The sequence below is a fragment of the Penicillium riverlandense genome (assembly GCF_028828495.1).
Source record: "Penicillium riverlandense strain IBT 135883 chromosome Unknown utg000002l_segment0_segment0, whole genome shotgun sequence".
NCBI lineage: Eukaryota > Fungi > Ascomycota > Eurotiomycetes > Eurotiales > Aspergillaceae > Penicillium > Penicillium riverlandense.
Window position 1 is genome coordinate 3,046,353 of NW_026643195.1, and position 23,234 is coordinate 3,069,586.

At 53.3% G+C, this 23,234-nt stretch overlaps 11 protein-coding genes across 11 annotated transcripts; 4 read left to right on the top strand and 7 right to left on the bottom strand.

The window, feature by feature from the left end:
* Positions 1-121: 121 nt before the first annotated feature.
* Positions 122-1,889, bottom strand: N7474_003550 (glycosyl hydrolase family 71-domain-containing protein; the record flags this gene model as incomplete). Its single annotated transcript, XM_057194965.1, has 6 exons — positions 122-338; positions 399-947; positions 999-1,104; positions 1,167-1,338; positions 1,389-1,729; positions 1,781-1,889. 6 exons carry the CDS (start codon positions 1,887-1,889, stop codon positions 122-124), a joined length of 1,494 nt encoding a protein of 497 aa, XP_057056320.1.
* A 1,077-nt stretch (positions 1,890-2,966) lies between these two features.
* Positions 2,967-3,881, top strand: N7474_003551 (fungal specific transcription factor domain-containing protein; the record flags this gene model as incomplete). Its single annotated transcript, XM_057194966.1, has 1 exon — positions 2,967-3,881. The coding sequence occupies one exon, from the start codon at positions 2,967-2,969 to the stop codon at positions 3,879-3,881; it is 915 nt and encodes a 304-aa protein (XP_057056321.1).
* A 412-nt stretch (positions 3,882-4,293) lies between these two features.
* On the top strand, positions 4,294-6,303 carry ilv3 (dihydroxy-acid dehydratase ILV3; the record flags this gene model as incomplete). Its single annotated transcript, XM_057194967.1, has 4 exons — positions 4,294-4,364; positions 4,435-5,828; positions 5,878-6,196; positions 6,255-6,303. 4 exons carry the CDS (start codon positions 4,294-4,296, stop codon positions 6,301-6,303), a joined length of 1,833 nt encoding a protein of 610 aa, XP_057056322.1.
* A 478-nt stretch (positions 6,304-6,781) lies between these two features.
* Positions 6,782-8,545, top strand: N7474_003553 (lipase family protein; the record flags this gene model as incomplete). Its single annotated transcript, XM_057194968.1, has 3 exons — positions 6,782-7,298; positions 7,349-7,499; positions 7,549-8,545. The coding sequence occupies 3 exons, from the start codon at positions 6,782-6,784 to the stop codon at positions 8,543-8,545; spliced, it is 1,665 nt and encodes a 554-aa protein (XP_057056323.1).
* Positions 8,546-9,714: 1,169 nt separating this feature from the next.
* Positions 9,715-11,238, bottom strand: N7474_003554 (FAD-binding oxidoreductase; the record flags this gene model as incomplete). The annotated part of the gene is made up of 2 exons (XM_057194969.1): positions 9,715-10,877; positions 10,935-11,238. The coding sequence occupies 2 exons, from the start codon at positions 11,236-11,238 to the stop codon at positions 9,715-9,717; spliced, it is 1,467 nt and encodes a 488-aa protein (XP_057056324.1).
* A 605-nt stretch (positions 11,239-11,843) lies between these two features.
* N7474_003555 (uncharacterized protein) lies at positions 11,844-12,236 on the bottom strand (the record flags this gene model as incomplete). The annotated part of the gene is made up of 2 exons (XM_057194970.1): positions 11,844-11,970; positions 12,103-12,236. The coding sequence occupies 2 exons, from the start codon at positions 12,234-12,236 to the stop codon at positions 11,844-11,846; spliced, it is 261 nt and encodes an 86-aa protein (XP_057056325.1).
* Positions 12,237-13,006: 770 nt separating this feature from the next.
* N7474_003556 (uncharacterized protein) lies at positions 13,007-13,975 on the bottom strand (the record flags this gene model as incomplete). The annotated part of the gene is made up of 1 exon (XM_057194971.1): positions 13,007-13,975. One exon carries the CDS (start codon positions 13,973-13,975, stop codon positions 13,007-13,009), a length of 969 nt encoding a protein of 322 aa, XP_057056326.1.
* Positions 13,976-14,358: 383 nt separating this feature from the next.
* Positions 14,359-16,529, top strand: N7474_003557 (transcription factor domain-containing protein; the record flags this gene model as incomplete). Its single annotated transcript, XM_057194972.1, has 3 exons — positions 14,359-14,413; positions 14,466-15,279; positions 15,329-16,529. 3 exons carry the CDS (start codon positions 14,359-14,361, stop codon positions 16,527-16,529), a joined length of 2,070 nt encoding a protein of 689 aa, XP_057056327.1.
* Positions 16,530-16,614: 85 nt separating this feature from the next.
* On the bottom strand, positions 16,615-17,748 carry N7474_003558 (lysophosphatidic acid acyltransferase LOA1; the record flags this gene model as incomplete). Its single annotated transcript, XM_057194973.1, has 3 exons — positions 16,615-17,365; positions 17,424-17,661; positions 17,718-17,748. The coding sequence occupies 3 exons, from the start codon at positions 17,746-17,748 to the stop codon at positions 16,615-16,617; spliced, it is 1,020 nt and encodes a 339-aa protein (XP_057056328.1).
* Positions 17,749-18,084: 336 nt separating this feature from the next.
* On the bottom strand, positions 18,085-19,879 carry N7474_003559 (putative MFS transporter; the record flags this gene model as incomplete). The annotated part of the gene is made up of 2 exons (XM_057194974.1): positions 18,085-19,397; positions 19,462-19,879. 2 exons carry the CDS (start codon positions 19,877-19,879, stop codon positions 18,085-18,087), a joined length of 1,731 nt encoding a protein of 576 aa, XP_057056329.1.
* A 629-nt stretch (positions 19,880-20,508) lies between these two features.
* Positions 20,509-23,115, bottom strand: N7474_003560 (uncharacterized protein; the record flags this gene model as incomplete). The annotated part of the gene is made up of 4 exons (XM_057194975.1): positions 20,509-22,153; positions 22,203-22,876; positions 22,937-23,044; positions 23,107-23,115. The coding sequence occupies 4 exons, from the start codon at positions 23,113-23,115 to the stop codon at positions 20,509-20,511; spliced, it is 2,436 nt and encodes an 811-aa protein (XP_057056330.1).
* Positions 23,116-23,234: the final 119 nt, after the last annotated feature.

Sequence of the window (23,234 nt, forward strand, 5' to 3'; positions counted from 1 at the left end):
CGGAATCAACAAGCGGTGAGAATCAGATTTCCTTTTATCTCATTTGACAATTTATTCAACAAAACTGATTCTGTTTCGGTATCTGGGCCAAGAATTTGGCCTAAAGCATCCAACTCTCAGTTTAGTTGCATGGGTAGTGCGCAGATTTGACATCCGAGTTCTGAACGGTGTGCTCGTCCCAGTTGTTCCAAGCCTCACTTCCACTGCACATATAGAAATTGAAGATTCCAGGCGTCGACGCACCATTGTCAAACATATTCCAGATAAATTCAATCGATGTAGGGTCCGGAGTAGCCCACCCGTTCTGATTATCATTGTTGAGATATGACTGGACAGAGCTATAAGGCAATCAATGTCAGACCACTTCGTAGCAAAACGGCTCATCAATCCTCACTCACCTGTTGACCATGGCCTGCCAGGTCAGGGAACCCCAGCTTGAGCCGTCGAGTTGTGTCGCCCCATATGGAGTGACAAATTTGTTTTTAGTGCACGATCCTGATCCGTATAAGTTTTGGTCGTCACAGGATTCAGCCGGGATGCTATCAGTTGCAACGAGATAGTATGCATGGTTCATAATGCAAACGCCCAGTGGGGTGCTGTCTGAGTCAATATACTCGTCAACCGCAGACACACTGCTCGGCAGGACATTGTCGGTGCAGTCGATGCCCCCATCCATGATGAAGACGACTTCATCAGATAATGACCAGGCATCTGGGATCAGAAATTGATAGAGAGCAGTTTTCATAAACTCCTCATTCTCCACACTTGAAGGAAACGTTGCTTCTTGAAGGAAGGCTCCGTCTTGAATAGCATTTGCAAGCCTTCCAATTGACATGGCAGACCCGTTGAACAGGTCGGACACTGTACCATCGATTGCTATCTGCCAACCTTCTGTCAATTCGTAGATTTGCCCAGTGACGTTGTTTTCTTTCCCAAGCACTTGGTCACTGTGGTATCGTTAGCTGGGAATACTCTTTGTGTAGATGCCATTGACATACGAAAGTGACGATTCATCCTTTAACAACGTGGCTGTCTGAGAAACAAACCCATTGAAAGTATCCTTTAATGTACTTAACAAATCGCTCGGTACCGTGCTTTTGAAAACTGTAAGAGAAGAGTTTCGATTAGTCCAACTTGGCGCGAGTGGGAGGTATGCAATGGCCTACACATATTCCACCAAGGTGCGAGGAATGAAGTCAATGCCATCATTCCAATATCTATTGTAAACTTGAAACTATTCTCGGTCGTGGAAGGAGAAAACGTGGAAGTAATATCCGGGACTTGATCCGTAACCGCTGAACGAGCGTCAGGGATAGCATCATAGAGATTTTGAAAGTGCTGTACGTCCAATTAGTTTCTAGATGATTGGCTGGAGTGGGAAAACTTACATCTTCAAGGAGCATCATTGAGGAAACAATGAAGTATCCCGCTGGATGATTCCATTGATTGCACGAAATGGACCCAGTCCCATCACATCCGTTTTTATCAGCCAGGATACCACAGTTTATATTGCTGGGTCCCTTGAAAAAGTAAGATAGTTCTTCGGAGTATGAGACGCCATCGCTTGCGTGTTCATGCCAGTAGGAGTTGGCATCACCCCACGCGCCAAGGCCGTCCATCGCGGTCCAGCGCTGGTAACCAGGCATGTTGATATCCGTAGCAGCCGGTGCTTTGCAGTCAAACTGGTACCATGAAAGACTCGATGTTGGCGTAACGGTAGCTGATGCCACTAGATTGACCTTATTAGAAGTTTGCTCAGGTGCCATTGAGCATATCCTACCTGATGGATTCGAAGTAATCGCGCGTGCTTTGTTTACATGTGGAGGAATGGCCAGTACAAAAACTTGGCAGCATGCGAGCAGCAGAAGCAGAACCGGATCGGCGTACATCATGGCTAGAGAAACAAAGGTCTCGTATAATGTTCGGAATGCATTATTTTACAGAGGTGAAAATGGCTTCTTATATCTTCCTAAGTTGTCTGGGTATAGGTTCTGCCACCAACACTGTTTTGCTTGCAATAGTACCGTCCCATAAAAGGAATGCCAACAAGCTTATTATCAAAATCACCTTCCATCCATTCAAGTCATCCACGTGCAAGTCAAAAGGTATTCATAGCAAGCCAGCGCTCACCATCGTGAACTAGAAAAGGGCGAATATGAGGGTCCCCCAAATCCCTCGGTTCATGTACGGAGTAGGAAGAAAGACCTAAACAAGAAGGTGAGTTGTAGACTATACTATTCTTAGTTGAAGGATTATATTACCGCTTGGTAGGAAGCATCGATCTATAGACGCCCCCAACATGTTAAACTCTCTGGCGAACCACGAGACAAGAGAAAGACACATGCTCAATTGATCGTCCCAAGTGGATCTACAAACCTTAGTAATCCTCCTCACACACTTGTCCGCACACATTAGAGCGCGTTACCTCCAGCTGCCACGCTGCAAATAGCCCCCGCTCAATGTTCTTCGACCGCCTATGAATTGCACAGAATAGCCGCACAGAAGTGTTAGAATTTTCGTGCTGCCCCCAAACGTTGATCCACAACCGCCACAACCGCCCCTGATCGACAAGATGCTATTTATGAAGAGATATTGTCTATTATAGGCCTGTGTTGGTTGAACATGAGTTAATTATTTAAGTTGGTAATTAATTACCCTTTTAGCACAATCGGCAGGCGAGCTGCTGTAGTATTAGCGTATCAGCGGAGATAATTTTATGAGACCGCAACATCAGACGGCATAATGTGAAATGGACTGAATAGGACTGATTACTCTGAGAGAAAAACTGAAAGTACACCTAAGGAAGGAAATCTGCTTTATTCCAGGTGTTCGGCTATCGCCTTCCGTCCATTTCGTGATGCTCTTCCATCTCCAGCTCTGTCATACCAACAAAGACAACACCCATCACATGAACAAAGGCACCAGTCCGGCAGAGCTCGCCGACTCAGCCCTCGCCCACGATCAACATGACAACGGTGGGCGCCTATGCCTATTCGATCGAAACGACCGAGGCCATCAGCCAGGTTTCCACGTACTTTCTACAGCAACGGGTCGACATGCGCGACCAGCATGATTTGGGCAGCTGGCTCACGCGCTTCAAGGAGCTAGACCTACGCCTCACCCACTGGAAGATGCTACTTCCGCAGAAATGGAAGGCCGACATGGCTCGCCAGGACAGCCGCATGGATCCCAATCTGACCCTCGCCCACGTCTCGCACAACACTTCCACCATCCTGCTGCACCAGCCCATTGCATTTCCCGCGCCCAGCTGGGCCTTTGCGGCCCGTCTCCCTAGCGCCAGCAGTGCGGATACCTGTTCGGCCGCGGCGGTCGAGGTTGCAGCCATCGCCCGCAACTACCTCAAGACGCTGCCTGCAAGGCTCCCCGTGGCGAACCTGTTGGCATTTTGTCTGTTCACCGCTGCCCGTGCTCTCCTGATCCACTGGCAGTATTACCCATCAGCAGCCCTTGCACCAGAGTTCCCATCGCTAGTGGAGTGTTTGGACAAGATGTCGAGGCTGTGGAGGGGATATGACGAGGGCCGCCTCCCCTCGGACCTGGCAGGACGGTATGCGCAGAAGCTGCGAGACCTACAATCCCGCTGCGTCCAGGAGGAGCTTTATTGTATAGATCCATCGGGATATACCGCTGAAGTATCGCATTTGGAACAGCCACCAGTGCAGAATTCGGTGCCGGATATCTTGCAGAGAGTACACAGTGTGCCGAATGGCCAGATTCCGGCCCTTGAGTCCGAGTATCAGACCGGCACTGGTGATCTGAATATGATATCGCAGATGTTTCTCGATCCCAAGTTTATGGACATGGATCGTATCATCAGCTTCCATGATGGCATGTTCAACGCGGATGATTATGCCGTATAGCGTTATCTATACCCTGCCATATGTAAGAAACAATTCAAGGAGCAGTCCCGCCCTGTAGAAAACGAATTAGGGCAAGCTCATACGGTCACGCTCGATTCTGCCTGAGGCATCACGAATCATCAATGAAATACCTCTACTATAAACCCTGGCAAAAAATATTTATCATAATATAATCCCCAGGCATCCCACTGTAATAATATGCAATTCGTGCTGACAACCGCCCGCCTGGGATTGGGTGGTCGGCCCGTGGGGCCGGGGAGCAAGGGCACCAACTCCGGTCGCCGCTTTTTCTGTGGACCCCGGCTTTTCCTCCCCTCAGCATTATTATTCCCGGCAACCATCCGGCATTGTCATCTCGTGCTCCTCCCTCTGGTCTTTGGCGTGAATCACCTCCGACCTCGACATCTTCACAATGCTATTGCCCCAAACTCGGGCACGGATGCCCGCGGCTCTCCGGAGCCTGTCCCGGTCAAACGCGACAGTGTGAGTCGCAGTAGAGCTTGAGCTTTGACAACAGAACCACTGACCTTTTTTTTGCTCTCTGTCTCTCTAGTCGGACTCTCTCCACGACCCTCTCCCGCTATCAGAACGATGACAAGGCTCTCAACAAGGTCTCGCGGCATATCACCCAGCCCAAGTCCCAGGGTGCCTCCCAGGCCATGCTGTACGCGGTCGGTCTCACGGAGGCGGATATGAACAAGGCACAGGTGGGAATCTCATCGGTGTGGTTCAATGGAAATCCGTGCAACATGCACTTGCTCGAATTGAACAACCGGGTGCGTGAGGGTGTGCAGAATTCCGGCATGGTCGGCTTCCAGTTCAACACCGTGGGTGTCAGTGACGCGATCAGTATGGGCACCAAGGGCATGCGCTTCTCGCTTCAGAGCCGAGACCTGATCGCCGATTCCATTGAGACGGTTATGGGCGGCCAGTGGTACGACGCCAACATTAGCATCCCCGGCTGCGACAAGAACATGCCCGGTGTGCTGATGGCTATGGGCCGCGTCAATCGCCCCAGTCTGATGGTCTACGGTGGCACTATCAAGCCCGGGTGTGCTGCTAGCCAGAACAATGCCGATATTGATATCATCTCGGCTTTCCAGGCATACGGCCAATTCATCACTGGCGAGATCTCCGAGCCCCAACGTTTTGACGTCATCCGCCATGCCTGCCCCGGCGAGGGCGCCTGTGGTGGTATGTACACGGCCAACACCATGGCGTCGGCTATCGAAACTATGGGTATGACCCTGCCCGGATCGTCTTCCAACCCGGCCGACTCCCAGGCCAAGTACCTGGAGTGTCTGGCGGCTGGTGGTGCGATCAAGAAGCTGCTGGCCGAGGACATCCGCCCACGCGATATCCTGACACGTCAAGCGTTTGAGAACGCGATGGTCGTTGTCAACATCACCGGTGGCTCTACCAACGCTGTCCTGCACTTGATTGCCATTGCCGACTCCGTGGGCATCAAACTTACCATCGACGACTTCCAGGCCGTCTCGGACCGCATCCCCTTCCTCGCAGACCTGAAGCCCTCTGGCAAGTATGTCATGGCTGACCTGTTCCACATTGGTGGCACACCCGCGCTGCTCAAGTTTTTGCTCAAGGAGGGCCTGATTGACGGCTCTGGTATGACCGTCACCGGTGAGACGATGGCAAAGAACCTGGAGAAGTATCCCGATTTCCCCGAGGACCAGAAGATCATCCGCCCACTGTCCAACCCGATCAAGAAGACTGGTCACATCCAGATTCTGCGTGGCTCGCTGGCCCCGGGTGGCAGTGTTGGCAAGATTACTGGTAAGGAGGGCACGGCGTTCACGGGCAAAGCCCGCGTCTTCGAGGATGAGGATGACTTCATCGCTGCGCTGGAACGCAACGAGATCAAGAAGGAGGAGAAGACTGTGGTGGTCATTCGCTACACTGGTCCCAAGGGTGCTCCCGGCATGCCTGGTATGTGCTGCTCTGCCATCACCTAAACTGTCACTAATATAGCCCGCAGAGATGCTGAAGCCCTCCTCCGCCCTGATGGGTGCGGGTCTGGGGAACTCATGTGCCCTGATTACAGATGGTCGCTTCTCCGGCGGTTCTCACGGTTTCCTGATCGGTCACATTGTCCCTGAGGCTGCTGTAGGTGGCCCCATCGGCCTGGTCCACGATGGCGATATCATTACCATCGACGCCGAGAAGCGTATTCTCGACCTTGAAGTTCCCGAGACTGAGCTTGCTGAGCGACGGAAGGAGTGGGAGGCCCGTAAGGCGGCTGGAACGCTGCCTGAGACTGGTCTTACCATGAGAGGTACCCTCGGCAAATACGCCAGGTTAGTTTCCCCTGTCCCTTTTTCCAATTAGGAGATTAAGTTCTGATATGTGCCACAGAAATGTCAAGGATGCCAGCCAAGGCTGTATCACCGACGCTGTAGAATAAATGGAACCGTAGGGTTGAAAGGTCTCCCCCGGCGTTGACTCGGGCAAAAAGCGATGTACTTATTCGGGCCTGCGCTTCATGATATCAAAATTATCAAACAGCCTATAAAAGAATGAATTTATTCTGTTAAACCCATACTCTTGCTATTTCTAAGAAAAATCCGGGAAGAACGTATTTTGGATCTGTTTCTGGTCCATTCTCACCTTAAGCATCCCACAATCGAGCATCGGATTGTCGATCACCGCCATGGGACCTCCGATTTGCTCACTGTTGAGGCGGTGCTGCGCTTTGACCCGTCGCCATCCAGCGTTGTGGCGGTGGTCTCGCGGCCAGCATCTACAAATCAGCGACAGCTTCAGGGTCTCGTATCTGGCTGATCCAACCGAGCTGAACCCAGTGGTGCTGAGATGGACCAACCCCACAGAGTTGAATTTGCTCACATCAAGTTCATCTCTTGTCTTCGCCCAGTCGCTCTATAATGGTCTTCGGGCTGTCGAAACGCTCGAGGCGGGCGTACAGCTCAGACCAATCTGCGCTAGATCCATGCAGAGAGTACGATGATTTTCGGCAAAGACGAATCTACGCGGCTCCGAGTGGCCCTCACTCTGTCGAAGTCCTCCCATGTGCCTCACATTTCGCGTCATCTCATCCGTACCTCAACCGTGGTCAGATAGCAGCAGCTTCTATGGCTCAACTACCTCCACCACAAGTACCGGCACCTCTAGTTCTACCCACTGCTAGTGTTCAGCCGGCCATTCTGCCAACGTCACTATCTGGTCTGACAGAATGGACTAACTCTACCTTCAATCATCCGATCTCTGGTATTCTAAGCCACACTATTGGAAAGGCCAATGCCACAATCTCGGACCTCGACCATTTGATTCATCGAAGCATCGGAGATGGCGTGAACCTGCGAGATGCCCCGTCCCGTGTGTTGGACGAGGTCATTACGTCGATCGATATGGGCTCCTTTGGTGGTAGGGAAAGGGATATCCGTAAGTCAAGTATATCAAAGAGGTCAACCAGCTATTGACTCAAGGTCCAGTTGCGGGGTGCTCGCTTCCATTTCGTACAGATTTGAAAAATCTCCACAAGTCAGGCAAAAAGCCGAACAGATCTGGATCAGTGGATTATTTCTCCAAAGTATATCTATACGAAAACTCGCGCATGCCATCCAATCTTCCACGGCTGAAGCTGTACGTCTATTCAAATAAACCCGATCGACCGAGCTAATATCTGATTTAGATCTATACCGAGCTATCCTCTACTCCGACTCGCAGCCCAGTACTCGCGGCGCGTATACGACGGGCCTGTAGGCGGAGAGCGACATGCCTATGTTGATTCTGATTGGCGCCAGGGCACCAAAGCCATGGTCATAAAGTCTCTGCCCGTTGACGATCTGAATACGATCGTCTTCGCCATTCGTGGCACACAGAGCTTCCTTGACTGGGCCGTCAATTTCCACACGGCGCCAACATCCCCTGCTGGTTTTCTTGATGACCTCCACAACTATTGTCATGCTGGATTCTTATCTGTGGCACGCAAAATGGTTGGTCCCATCGCGGCACACCTGCGGGCTCTTCTAGCTGAAGACCCTTCTCGCATGTCCTACTCGCTTCTGATCACTGGTCACTCCGCTGGCGGAGCCGTGGCCAGCCTGTTGTATCTTCATATTCTATCCGAATCACCAATGGTGCAATCTGACCTCACTCATCTCCGCGGTTGCTTCAGGTCTATTCATTGTGTCACCTTCGGGGCACCACCTATCTCTATTCGCCCGCTACAGCAACCACTCTCATCAGGTTTCCCCAGATCGAAGTCTTTATTTCTCTCGTTCATCAATGAGGGTGACCCTGTGACTCGTGCTGATAAGGCGTACATTGTCTCTTTGCTGGATTTGTACGTTAGGCCTGCTCCAAGGCTAACCCTCTATCGGCCTCGGGATTACAAGATTGCCCCGGCACCAAATTACTGGCACGTTCCTCCCGCCACTTTAGCCAATGCAGGCAAACTCGTTCTGCTTCGTGACCGAGACCGGGGTCCGTTGAATGGTCCTATAATTGCACCAGCTCGAAAACCAGATGGCCCCCCTCCTCTGCCGCGTCGACAGCTTTTTGAAGCGTGTGTTATTAATGACGCTCAGCTGCGAGGAGTGGTCTTCGGAGACCCAGTAATGCATATGATGGATCTCTATGCTCGCAGGATTGAGATACTGGCTGGAGGTGTCTGGAGGGAAAGATAACCTCGACTTGGAGATGTGCTGCACATTTTCTTAATATATAGTTCTTGACCTACGACAGATGGCATGGCAGGCCGCCATTATGTATTACTGAAAGGAATTGATCTTGGAGCTTTCAAAACTCTCGTGTAATCACTAAGTAGAGACGAAAAATCTTTTAAACTTGACGTTTATAGCACTGAAGGCAATTTCATCCAAAATCCAAATACCAGCCTGGAGAACATTGTTCTAAGAAGACCTACTTTCCTTGTGACGGGTGTTGTCTCACACGAAACCAAGCCTCCCTTTCAACATTCAAAGCCAGAGAACATTCATGACACATTCCAGGCCTCTCATCGCGCCACTCATTCTGTACGCCTTTTCGCGGTAGGGAACCCTTCATAAATCCCGAACATCTTTGACGTAGGTGTAAAGGTAGGCCGGCTTCACTGCAAAATTTGCGATCTCCGCGGTAGCTATGCTCACAGAGGGCATAGGTGTAGAAATGTTGATTGCACATCTGTGGCTCAGAACGGAGGGCCTCAGGAGAATAGTTCTGTAGTCAAATTTACAGTAGGTCTACCTCCTTGAAATTTAGAAAGCCTTCCTGAGATTTATATAGTGCAGGGGTTGGTGTGCTGTGTAATAGACAAACAACGCATGGGCAAAGTCAATACTATGCCAATGTTTCTTGCTGAAACCCTTCCTTTGTTATACGTGTCAAACATGTTTAGTCTATAGTCTCACTCAAGATTAGTCTACAAGCTTCTACTCTCTCAGCTACTCAGCCACATCAGCTTGATTTCAGCAAAGATCATAACAGTGGTTGATTGGCACAGCCAACAGTGCACCTCGCCTTAAATGGACTAGGTAGGTGCATCATCAGAAAGAATAAAGGTGAGATCTCGGATCAAGAATACAATATGGTTGACTCAAAGCCCGCTATCTACAGCATACTGGGAAAACTTTCCATTTCCCTGCAAGGCCAGTCATCACCCAGTGGGTGACGGAATGTTCTACGAGCGTAGTTGCAAATAGATTGGGCGTCAGATAGAGCTGGGCCTATGTCCCCCATTAAGTAGAGTTTTGTTCTCCACAGGTCCATTATTCAGACCTTAAAATTAAAATATATACCTAGGAAGGACGTAGTATATACATCATTATCCACAACGGGCAATCATCGAGACACACATCTATTGAGACGCCGGAGCAGGGCTCTGCGGGTTGCGGAACACATTGTTGGGATCGATCTCGGCTTTGATCTGGCGCAGTCGCTCCAAGTTGGTGCCCCAGTAAGCCTCAGGCCCGTTGGGCATGAGAGGGTCAACATAGCCCGGGTAGGCAGCATACGGAGCACCGTCGGTGCTGACTAGCGTATTGACATGTTCAAGGAAGTCGATCTGCGTCTGCGAGACAGGTCCCAGCAAGTTGATGCTATACGACTGCAGCCAGAAGAGAACATCGCGATGTGCGTACGAAGTCGCATGGGTGGGAATAGTGTTGGTGAAACCACCCTGGAAATCAAACAGCAGGAACCAAACAAGGGTGCCCTTGTCTGCACTCTCAATGTAATTGAAAAGCTTATCGATTGTCTCGTCCGACATCAAGGTGTCTTTCGTCCACGAGTTCGACTTTGCGTAGAAGTTCGCTGGAACACCGCCTCCTAGCTCCAGAGCTGCGTCCTCCGCCCAGGAAGCGACCAGACCCAGCCAGCTCTCAATGACGACGGCACTGCCATTGGCACCAGGGAAGTGGTCGTCAATGCCTAGCTTGTCAAATTCCTCCATAGTCCCAAAGAAAGTACCCGTGATGATCAGGGTTTCCTCAAGCAAAGTGAGGGTAGATGCCAGCTTCCAGGTCAGGTCCGGGTTGGACATGTAGGCTTGCCACTGCTTGAATAGGGTGGCGCGCATTTCCGCGGTGCCAATATCCAGGGAATAGGTGTATTGCACGGCGGTGCCGGGCTGGGGCTCAGTCCGGACCTTGAATGCGGTGACAATTCCATACCCAGACGCAGCACCTTTGATGGCCCAGAAAACATCTTGGTTTTCGGTTTCGGAGGCCCACACAACGCTCGAATTGGCCAGCACCACCTCAACCCCGATAATGTGGTCCAGAGCCGCACCAAACTGTCGCGAGGTAGGGCCCAAACCACCAATTGTAAAGTGTCCGCCCGAGCCAACCTGTGGACAAGTTCCATGCGACATCGCTCGTCCTCCGGCATCAGAAAGACGTTGCGTCACATCTCCCAGCAGAGTACCGGCTCCAATGGTCGCATGCCATGTAGTATTGTCCATGGAAAACTGTTGAATGTTTTTGAGGTCGACAACAATCGCTCCGTCCGTTCCACCGAGGCCTATTACAAGACTTTGTCAGTTATCGTCAAACTAATCCGGCACATGCTTCAGCATACCATAGTTGCCATAGCTATGACCACCACTCTTGGCCTGGACATGGTATCCACGGTCTGCGGCACACTTCACAATGGCAGCAACCTGCGCCGATGACGCAGGGAAGGCCACAGCAGCCGGGGTCACCGCAATATTCAGGTTGTAGGGTTTCACATCCGATATCTGGTAGAACGGGTCGCTAGGGAAAGCGACACTGCCGCCTCCAGTCACTGCGGAGTTCAGACACGACTCTAAGCCGTCACCACCAGCTGCCACGGCTGCCGGCGCCGCCCCCAGCGCGAGAAGAATATTCCGGATGAAATTCATGCTTGTTGGTTAGGCAAGGTGCAACTGTGATTTGCCGTCAGGGGCTACCGGTGATGGATCGTAGCCTTTTGATCGGACAAAGGGTGCAGAGGGCCGAGGAGTTAAAAAGAGCCGATCCGACGGTCAGAAGGAAAAGACGAGGCGCAACAGGGAGGGCTACATATTATAAGGCCTTTCTGAGTCGAGGATCCCTTTGAAATGAGCCACTAGGGGATGCGCCACGGGTTCCAGCGGCTGTAAACAAACCCATCGGAGTAATCAGCCCGACCAAGGAATGTGCGGAATCCCTGAAGTGCCAGGTGGAGAAAGACATCCATTTCCACGCGGAGTGTCACTTCTGTTTCCCAAGAGAGTAAATGCAATCAAGTGCGCGGCGCGATGACACAAGCTTGCTAGGCACGCAGAAGCGAACCATCGGTTACCTTGCCCCAGAATCGACGTCGACAGTACCGTAGGTGGACCTTTCGGGCAATTGATGAACATGGCCTATGCGCCACTATGTATTGTCGCAGCCAGGCGAGATGCACATCTTACAGTAGACTGGTGATGGATGCGACTAGCCAGCTCGCAATCTCGTCTAGTGGCGTCGATCTAGGCGGGGGGTTTCATATCCAGGGGTAGATCAACAGGGCGCCCCGGCGCTCGGCCTTGATGAACACCGCCAACTCCTTGGGAAGGCAATCAAGGCGCCCCGCAATAATAGCGGCTGTCACATTGTAGTTCCAACCGAAGCTAGAGCCGAGGAAATTCAGGATCTTGGCGCATGTGGAATACAAAATACTACTACTACCCCACGACCAAGGCATGCTCTGAACTCGACTCATTAATATGCAGCTTATTTATGAAGTTTCTGTTGCAAAGAACTGGTTCGGGCCCGGCCCATTAGCAGTGTCATAGACAACAGAGTCCACAGGCTGGTTCTCGGTGGCATTAATGCGTCGAGTAATCCACGCGGAAAGGTCATCGCTTAATTTGCCGCCCACATACGCATACTGCATGATTGGTCGATGCTGGCTTTTAAGGATCTTCGGAAGGAAGACGTCATTAGTGTTAGTGGTATAGTTGTTGGGGTCCTAGTTGTAGGGCCTTATAATCTCTTGCTTGAGAGACTCTTCGAAGAAACGTTCATCATGTGCGAGGCGTGCGCCTTGTACAAACCAGGGAATGCACTACTCTTTTGGAGGGTGACAAGGTCAGTGGTATTGCACTGTGGATATGAATGGCGCGATGATTGTAATAGCCCGGGAACAGTAGGTAGTGTTTCGAACTGATTAACTCCGTCCCTGTCGTCTGTTGGATTGCTCGCAGGAAATGCGTATCTGGATTGGATCCGTTTCGAGTTGCCGTTGCTGTTAACCCAAGGCCCCGAGTCTATGCCTTATTCGTCATGAGCCTGGGAAAATAACGGCGTTAAAGACTATTGCCTTGTCGTTGCATTGCAGGTAAGCAAACTACTCGGAATTTCGTGTCCACCTTTATGCAGAAGCGAATCGTGGTTATCAACTCCCACAGAGCGGGACTCGCCGTCTTGATAAAGTTGGAACTCGATCAGCATGCAGCTTGTGTATGGCCATGGCCGTGACTGTAGAACCCTTGCAAGGCCCTCCAGAGAAGACGCGACGACATTATATCTCAAACAGTTAAGCAGATCGTGGCAATCACAGATAAGTATGATTATACATATACATTCTATATACCATGCCACGCCGACTCTAAAAGAGCGTGGGGGTTCTACTTGATTATATACAAGGCAAAAGGCCGCATCTGCTTAGATCCGTGGACGATAGTTGGCTTCCTTGGCAATATCGGGGCCAAAATGTGTGGGTTCCATCTCTGACTGGAACGGAATCTGTTCTCGCAGTCGCGTATAATCGCCTGGCTGATTGGAACCATTGGGAACCCAGAACCGTTTGTCGATCCGGGTGAGGGTCAAGAGGAAGAGAATGAGAATTTCAAGCGTGAAGTTGAAGACAAAGAAGCAAGCCTTGGAGTCGTACCAGGCCGGATTGGTTATTGGGCGCGGAGGGCTCCACATCGCACCGGCTTTGAAGCCGGCGATGAGCATACACAGACATGAAGACAGGGTTATGATGATCACCTGGCCTCTTGCACTGCCTTCACCAAACGTCTCTTGGTCCTTGGAACGAGGTGGTAAAAGCGCTACAGCGATTTGGACGATCGGTAGGCAGGTGAAGGTAAGCAGGTAGGTAAGCGCAGCGAGCTCGACGTCCCGACACTGCTTCAGGGTGTGGGGGTTGAGGGTGTACAGCGAGACGACCATCGCGGTAATCACCATGACCAGCGCACCTCCGATCGAACCATATAGTACCCTACTGCCAATTCGCAGAATAGGATTCCAGCCGATGTTTGGCTGCCTTGCTCGCACAATGCGTTGAGCGCAGATGAAGTTGACAATGTAGACGATCAAGACGCCCGCATTGACCATGACCTGCGCCGCGATGGCGAGTTTGATATTGGTTGGTCGAGTCGCCCAAGCGATGCGCAGTACCAGTGTCGTTGTCCGGGCCATGCAGAAACCGAATAGTACCGCCGACAGGACGAACTTCTTTCCCCGCCGACGGTTCCGCTGAAAGATGGTCATGTTCGCGACGGCGAAGCAGAGATAGAGGAACATGAAAACACCGCAGACAGGGATGTCGGGAACTGTCGTCGGCTCGCCGCCCAACCCAGCGGACTTGGGGGGATACGGCCCCCCTGATCGTATTTGGAGAGACATTGCGGGGTCTCGCCGTCAGAATGCTGCACAGAGGCTGTGGGAGGGCACAGAATGCGGAGGATGGAATGTGCATCCTGACAACCCCTGGACTCGGCTGGACCCTCTTTATACGCCTTTTGTTCGGCCTTTTCTAGGCGCGAGACCGACACTATGTGTCCCGTCGTTCTGAAGTAACTTCGACCGTGCTAGAGCAACAATCTCCCAGGGTCGGTATATCGGCCGGCGATCACCGACCACTCAGCGAATCAGAGCAGCGAGGATGCTCGGTCTCGGACCCAGTTTTCGTCCGCGGACAGGCGCTCGTCCGCCAGCCGAAATACCTTCGCCATCTACTTCATCGCATCTCTGCTTGCAGCTATATTAGTGTCTGCTATTTTCTAGAGATGCCATCAGATCAGACATCCCGATGTCGGAAAGGGACCAAAAGCTGCACGGAATGTAAGAGGTTACCACCGCATCACCATGGCCAGCAGCTAATCATCCGTACCAGGCCGACGACGGAAAGTCCGTTGCATTCGCGTATCGGAAGACGCACCAAAGTGCCGGCGATGTGAAGAGCGAGGCTCCGAATGTGTGGCGCAAACGTATATCGCCCGGCCAGCGGAGTCACATCGGTCTTCACGATACCGGATTTCTCAGCTGGAGTCACAGGTCGACAACTTGACCAAAGCCGTGTATGGCATCGAATCCAGACTTGGGTATCAGATCACTCGGCCCTCAGGGCTCGTAGCTCCACCGAGTCCTGGAGCTGAAAGCTCCGACGGTAATTCCAGCGTTTCAGACATCATCGAGGCAGACCAACCCTTGCATCTCCGGTCACTCTTTCAAAACGACTGGCTCAGTGTAGACTCCCCTCAACAGGATGAAAAGGCAGCAGAACGGAAGGTGAAAGCATCAACACACTTACTCGAAACTGCCAAGCGGGCGCTGCAGGTGCTAATTCCGCCGCGAGAAGAAGTATCAGATATCTCCAAAATGGGGCCTGGATGGCTTACCTTACAGAGTATCATATTGCCTCAGCCATTTACCCCCAAATCCGAACCAGAACTTCTTGAAAGCTACGAGGAGATGCATGATCCAGACGTGGACCCCATCCGCCTTGCCTCGTGGCTACTTGCCATGGCCCTCACGGCTCAGCAAGCGCCTGCAGGCAAAGACAGGTCAGACACGCAGCATGAATGCTGGCAGCGGCGGTTAGCCCTCTCCAGGGTCATTTCCGAGACGGTGGATAGTACGATTCTGTGCCACGATAAACTAATTAGTACAACACGAGGGCTTGTACTATTCACGCATTTCATTCGACTGTGAGTACATCCGGTTGTTTTTCTGTGTCCTAAACTAACAACTTGACAGTCTAATTAGCCAGGGTAGTTTCCAGAAAGCGTGGATTCGGCTCCGCCATGTCATTGCAATTGCAGAATTAATGGGTCTTCCCAAGACTTTCCACGCCACGCAACACAACAAGACCACCGGGATTGATGACGACGAAACACAACTCTGCCGGGCCCAACAGTGGGAATTGATATGCTCTGCAGACCGACTGTTAAGCATGGTCCTGAACATCCCCGCGGACACCAGCCGGCATAAACAGACCACCGAGCCCGCATTGATCGTTGACGGCGTTGTCCAGCCGGGGGTGTATCTTCGAAGATTGACCGACATTGCCGGCAAAGTCCAGCAGCTAGACGACCTGAACTCAGCAGCCGCCGAGTCTAGCACCGAATTGTATACCTCGACCCTGGAGTTGGTTCGAGAGCTTAGGGCACTGGCCTCGCAAACCCCAGAGTCCTGGTGGGCGCGAGGCACGGAGCGCGTCGAACCGGACCACATAGTCCAGGCGATGCACTTTTACATCTCGATGAGAGTGCATCTACCCTTCACTATGCGCCCAGATGCTGGCGAGGAGTATTTCTACCACCGTCTAGCCTGCATGGACGCCTGCGAGTCCATCGCGCACCGATATCTCTTCCTCCGTCGCATGCTGCCGCCTGGTTTCTTTCTATCGGGCATGTTAGATCTCCAGGTGTTTAGCGCAACGGTCGTCCTCCTCCTCACTAGTCACAGTTCGCCCTCGACCAATCGCTTCAACCTGCGCATCGATAAGACCCGGATCGACACGGTAGTCTGCCAAGTCGTCAATCTCATGCGCGAACGATCAGACGGTGCCCCCAACTCAAACTATTCCCAGAACGTAGCCTCAACCCTGTCCGCACTGAATCATCTGCTCCGCGAAGACGACAGCGGGGACCAGATGCATCAATTGACCGTCAAGGTTCCCCTTTTGGGCAAGGTCCATGTTCGACGCAACCCCCGGGCGTGGCAGGCGCCTAAGGCCGATAGGCCCTGGTTCCAACCCCAGCCAGATCCCGGAGCGTGGAAGCCGAACGAGCAGTTCGTTCCTGCACCTTTGCAGGGAAATCCGTCAATGGGAACCACGTGGGGTGCACATGAAGACTGGCAGCTGGACCGACTGTCCTGGTCCATTGAGAACAGCCACGAGAATTTCTTCCAGGATTCTCTCATGATGGACACATTCGACCAGTTTGCCATGTAGCAGCACGTATTACGTGCAATGGAAATTTGCAAGCATGTATATTAGAGACTATCAAAGAGAAGAAATTTGTACCACCAAGTATCAATCACCAGGTGCTGCGCGTCTTAGTCCACTTTCGCACGAAATCCTGCTTATCCTTCACCCCGAGACCAACACGCTTGACCCGGCCCAACCGGGCAAGAGATTCACCCACATGATCGAGCAGGGCTTTTTCAGCTGTGGTAATACCGTCGTCCCCATTCATGGCGGAATCACGGTCCATGGTATCTAGGTAATTTGTGTTATAGTTTGAGTTGCGTGTAGATCGGGCCGGTGGCATGTCGATAGCAGCCGTGCTGCGGCTGCTCACAATCGCCTCAGCGATGCGCACGCGAATACAATGCGTTGGCTTGCTGAGCAGAGCCCAAAAGAAGCTTATATAGCTACCCGGGAGCGGGGTCACCACGTCCACAGGGGTATATCGAAGGCTGACGGGGAAGATCTTGGTCCGGGCCGGCACCCCCAGTAGCGCATGGCTCAAAGGCAAGATGCCTCGACTATTGGTGGTCGTGCATTCGGGAAACATGACGATGGGGCGGTTGGGGTATTTCTCCACCAGATCAGCCATGTCCACCATCCTGGTGCCGGGTGCGGGTCGTGTGGATGGAGACGCCAAGGCACGGAAGATGGCCTGGAGGAGGGAAATCCGCTGCACCTGGCGGCAATCGGGGTATGACGCGGTGAAGACCGGGTCGAAAATGGCGGCGAGGTATACGGCATCAATGGGGGAGGTGAAAGATGAGGCGATGACCGAACCCGGTTGGGGCAAGCGGGCTTGCTGCTGCTTGGAAAGTGATCTAGACAGCGATTGTCAACAACCTTTGCACTTGCAAGAGTGATGGAGAGAGAACGAACCCTTTCCTGACGCCGTCAATTTGCAGATCAATCCACCAGATACTCGGCACGCCCAGGATACACCAGAGGGCCGCCTTCTTGCCCAGCGAACCAATCGGAAGCCATTGGAGAACGAGAAAGTAGCTGACGGTGACGAAGATCAAGAGCGGGAGGCGGAAGCAGAAGAGGAAGAATCGCAAGGGCGCTTGCAGGCCGACGGGCTCGGATGGGATGGGCAGGAAGGGCGCAATGCCCGAGCCTGGCGAAGTCAGTTTTTGGATGTTGGGAGGATTAGGTAGATCAATAAGCACATACCGCGATCCCGGAATTGGGAGAACTTTTCCATTTGGCTTTTATTTCCTTGTTTGACCTCGAAGCACAATGAGGGATCGAGAGTACGGCTGGGAAGCCCAGCGCGCTAGGAACTTACTTGCGAAGGAAGTCGAGCAACAACAGCAGCAGCAGAAAGTGAAGGGACGGAGACATGTGAAGGACGGTCACATGATAATGTGATGCCTGAGGCTGCCATTATATAGATTCCTTCAGGAGTCATTATGATTCATGATTGTTGTTATTGTTGATGTATACCCAATCCTGGTAATGCGCCGTCTAACATACATGGTCTAAAGATAATTCCCGAATGCAGACACGCTATATACAATAATATACACCCAAAAAAGAATCACTCCACGTGTCCCTCCTCGTCAAGCTCTCCAACCACGAACTCTGGTGCTGCGGGCGACGAGGTTGGCAGTCGGAAACAGTAGATGGCCAGACCGACCATGCAAAACAGGCAACTCGTCATCATCCACGCCAGACCAATCCAGAACCCGCCGAGTTGCAGGCCCAGCTGGAAGACCGCTGTGATGCTCAGACTGGCCAGAACGTTGCCGAGCGACTGCAGGATCTCAATCGCCGTGTACAGACGCGCAGTCTGGTCCCTTTCGACCAGCGTGGTGATCAGCGAGCGCGTCAGAAACATGAATCCCGACCCAGAGGTCTGGATGATCAGGCTAGGGATCAGAGCCGCCACCGACGGGGAGAGGCCGATCCCGAGGGTTCCCACCGTGAGGCAGCAGAGACTGGCACGAGCCAGCCAGAGATCCTTCTCGGCGACCGAGCGTCGCGGGTTCAACATCCGGTTCTTGACATACGGAATTCCCCAGAGGAAAAGCGGCACAGACACCAGAGGCTTGAACGACACCAACATATTGGCCTGCGCGAGAGTCCATTTATACCGCGTGGAAATATACTGGGTCAGGAACCAAGACGAGCCCCGACTCAGGCGGTACACTAAGAATGCACTCAGCAGAAGCAGGACCGGCTTCCGGTTCAGAATGAATGTATACGGTGCCACATAAAATCGGTAGTTGGCACGGCACCTGGCCAGCAGGGACTGACGCGGATACGCGCTGGGGGGGGCCGCAGACAGGGGGTCTTCACCGTCAAGGTCCAGGTCACTGTCGTCTTGGTCTAGGCCCGGTCCTTCGGGCTTGTTATAGTGATGTTTGGGTTCGCTGGCCTCGGATAGTTCCGAGAGCTCAACGTGAGAGGGCTCGGGTTTGCCGTCCGGCAAGGCATGCTTGGTCTCTGGCAGCATCAGTGTGAGCGACATGCCAGCGAATACAATCCCCCAGCCGATTAGCATAGGCACCCATGGATTCATGGTCATCAGCCATGAACTGACCGCGCTGGACACAAAATCCGCGCCCATGGAGACAATGCCGAACTGGAAGAAGAGCGTGGATCGCTCCGACTCGGTGGTCACGTCGGCCATCATGGTCCAGATAATGGCAAACGCCACCACCGGACCACCCCCGACCAGCCAGGCCAGGCACGACAGCCAGACCGCGCGCAGGGGAAAAATGTCCGAGAACCACGTCACGGTCAGGATGATGATCGTGTGAATGGCAAAGCCGGGGATGGCCAAGCAGAGCGTGGGTTTGCGGCCGCGCCGGTCTGCCAGCAGACCGTAGGGGATGGCGAGGAGAGCAGCTGCCAGAGATGGTCAGTCAATTGAGAGTACATCAGGGGAGAAGGCGGGAAATGATCAACATACTCATCAATCCATCAAAAAACACGTGGTACCCCTTGACCGCGGCCAATTCGGATTGGATGTCCGGTATCTTGCACAGCTCCTCGGGCACTTGGCCATTCGCTCCAATCTTGGACGGATCGACCTCACCATAGTACTGGCGACAGGCAATCGCCTCGAAGATACGGACCATCGGTCCTTCCAGGAAGGCGAACCCGACTTCGACCATGAGGATCATGGCGAACAGGATCACCTTGAGGCGGAAACCAATGGCTTTGGCGGAGGCATTGGTGGGTTCGGGCCTCAGGTCTGATGAGATCCTCGCCTTCGAGTCACTGTGAGAATGGCGTGCGCGAATGGGGGACCCGGGGGCTGAAGGGGCAAGAAACGGCGCATCCTCGCGGTCGTCGCGGTCGAGGGGCTCAAGGTGTTCCGGGGCCATGACGGACGGTCATTCCGCGAGAACAGGAGAGGAAAGGGAGGGAGAAGAGGAGAGAGAGGGAGAAAGAGGAAGAGAGAGTGTGTTCCGTCTGACAGACAGCATGGCCAAGTGTTACGTGAGCCTTTGGGGGGCGTGGGAATTCCGCGGATGACGGGAAGACCCACTGGATTCAGGGGCCAAATTCTATAGTTAGTAAGGTTGGGTAGGGCTCGGCATAACACAGTATATGATAGGTTATTGACGGAGAAGGCGAAGCAGAATAACTAACTATTAAATTCGATAGTTACACTGCTCTTCTACTTGACATACCAAGTTATCCATCTCACTGGAGGATATTTCGAGAGTCCTCTCGCCAAGGTCGTATCGTATCCGACATGCGCACGCCTCCCGGGGCTTCTGCTTTGTCGACACCATCATACTAATCTTCTGCACTGGTCCTTCGAGAACATGGTGGTCCTCAATAAGGAGCCCCTCGGAGCGCCGAAGAAAGGGCGCTAATGTCATCATGAAGTTTATCAAAAGCCTCCTGGCACCCCACTTGGCTCCAAATAATTGCATTTAGTACTAACTACTAGTGTACGGAGAACGGAGTGTCTAAAATAATAATAATAATAATTAAGTACATTCATTTAATATCCTGCCTCTTCAAAAAGACTCGCCCGCACTTGCACCACCGCCGACAGCTCCAGCACAAATTCGTACAGGATCACCACGTTCGTCAGCACATGTCCCAGCGTAGCCGCAGATGCCCGTTCCCCACCGACCGTGGGTTCTTCGGGCTTGGTAGAATCAGTGTCGTCCGTCGTGGGAGCAGCAGCAGCAGCAGCAGCAGCGGTAGGCGGGAACGGCGTGGCCAGTCGCTGACGCAATGCCTCCGCAGCGACCGTGCGAGAGACGGAGGTGCCCCGGGATTCGGTCTGCGGCGCCATCGATGCCTTGCGGCGTGCGGGACTCGGTGCGACGGCGGGTGAGCTAGAAGGGAGAGGGGAACGGCCCCGGGAGGCTGCAGGGTCTGGTGATCCGGGGAAAAAAGGGTGCGTTCGGTCTGCTGGCGTGGGAGCCCGGGGCTCAGAGGGCTCGCGCGATCGGTCTGGGGTGCGAGCACGGTCGTCCTGGTGCAGGAGCTCTCGTCGGGCGGCGACCAGGACATCGAAGTCGGGAAGATCCCGCTGCCATTGACGGACCTGGTCCACCAAGTTTTGAACGGCACGGGTCAATGTAGGAGCGGCACTCGGCGGCCACGTAGGCGCCTGGTAGGCCTGGCTGATGCGGTCCAGTGCATCGTCCGTCTCATCCGGCAGGGAAGCATCGTACTGGGCCGGGTCGACCAGCACCCAGCCATCCAGCGCGAAGAGATGTGACGAGGCCAGACTGATAAAGACACCTGTTAGCGCCAGATTGACGATAACACTGTTGGTAAAAAATGTTCCCAGACATTCGAGAAGCGATTTCACGAGAGGATCGTCCTGTTGGAGCTGCATCGGTAGCGGGATTGCCTCGGCTTCGTCCCCGGCAGTGACAGGCAGACACAAACGGGATTCGAGAACCCAGGTCGCATCGGCTATATAGTTTTCGTACGACTCGTTGAGCTTCGGATCATCGATAAGCGATGTAGCCTGGCCCACCAGTTGTTCGAGCTCGGCGTTCAATGCCCCGATAGAGCGCTGCTGGGCTGGTTGGCTGGGGATGGTATGGATCAAGCTCCGTGCGAACTGGTGATGCCGCTGTAAGACAACAGTCAAAAGCCGTAGCGTCGCGAGTACGGTCTGTCGGTTAGACGACTGCAGTCCGAGGAGAGCCAGATCGCGGAGATTGAAGAGCGACGGAGGCGGCTGGGCCGCTTCGGATGAGAGCGCCGCCAGCACCGTCAGCGATTTCCGCCGGCTGGCGGACATGTCCATCTGCTCCTTTGGGGGAGCAGAGGCCAGCAGGAAATGTAAGATGCGGTGCACCAGCTCGCCTTGGTAAACCGAGTCCAGAATCCGACACAGGTAGGTCAGCACGGCTGCTGTAGAGCCGCCCGCCACGTCCGATGATTCCAGCAGAGAAGGGTAAAGAAGCTGCTCGAGAAAGAGCACTTGGAAGTGATCCAGCAAGGTGTCGTTTACCTCGGCGGACTTACAATGGTCGATCGTGTCTTGCCAGAACAACAGGTATGACATAAACGAATCCATCGATTGTCCGAGATGCGGCTGCAGGGCTGTCTCCTGCTTTGCGTGGTCGGATAGGGCAACGATGTGAGGCACGTTGTCACCGGTAGGGGTAAAAGACAGACTGGAGTATCATCAGCAGAGCCCCACTGGTTATGGGGGTCAAAACTCACCTGCCGAGCTGGCTGTAGAGCGCACCCAGCCCAGTGGCCATCAGCGTAGCCAAGTCGCTCTCAATCAACCACTTCTCCAGGTCCTTCGACCTGGACGCCGTCTCGATCAAGTACAGCAGTCCCGTGCGCGCAAAGTCACCGGCACGGCCCTCACTGTGAACATAATCCACTAGCAAGTAAAACAATGGGAAGTCATCCTTGCGCATGGTGCCTGCAAATTCCGTCCCGCTCGGGGCGGGTGACTCTCCATCCTGGGCTGCCCTCGGTCCAAACCACGCGGGCAGGATGGCAGGTTGCAGACGGATATTGTTGGCGATGCCGAATAGCAATTCCACCAGTCTCCCTTCAATTTCATCGGTTGGCTTTTCGGACCGGCGCACGAGGTCCACTAACGCGCGAGCAAACAGTCGGTTGTCCACCACGCCGTCCACCTCGGCGTCGATCAGGGAGTTGAAGAAGAGGGTGGCTGATCGGAGCACCCCTTCATCGTAGTAGGACAAGGCAAGCTTGGTGACGGTGACGAAGACCTGGGACGAGGCCGCATAGGCCACGCAGGGATGTGGTGCCGGGCCACGCGATTCTTCGCTGAGGATGGAGTTCAGTCGTTCAATGTAAGCGCGAGCGTGGGCCGCCGACTGCTCGCCTGATGGGGCATTGGAGGAGCGCCATATTTGCTAAGCCAGATATTAATGAGCAAGTCTGTAACCAAAGCCAGAAGGGGGTCTATTCCATACCTGGAGAGCGTTGCAGGCGCGCTTGAATGCTGCCAGGCGCTCGGTGGGTAAGGTGGCCTTGGAGGTCTTCTTAGACAGTGTGCGCGAGCCGCCAATGAGACGAGACCACTAGAGAGAGAGAGAGGGAGATTATCAGTGCCAGCCATAGCAGAGCAAGAGACCACACATACAAAGTCCATGATGCTGCGCGAACAGCATGATCCCCGTTCGCAAGTTGTTCGGGTCGAGATCGAGGGGGCGGAAGAGAAGGAGAGTGTGGAGCCGGGTGGAGGGTGGAACGTGTTGTTGATTTTCACAA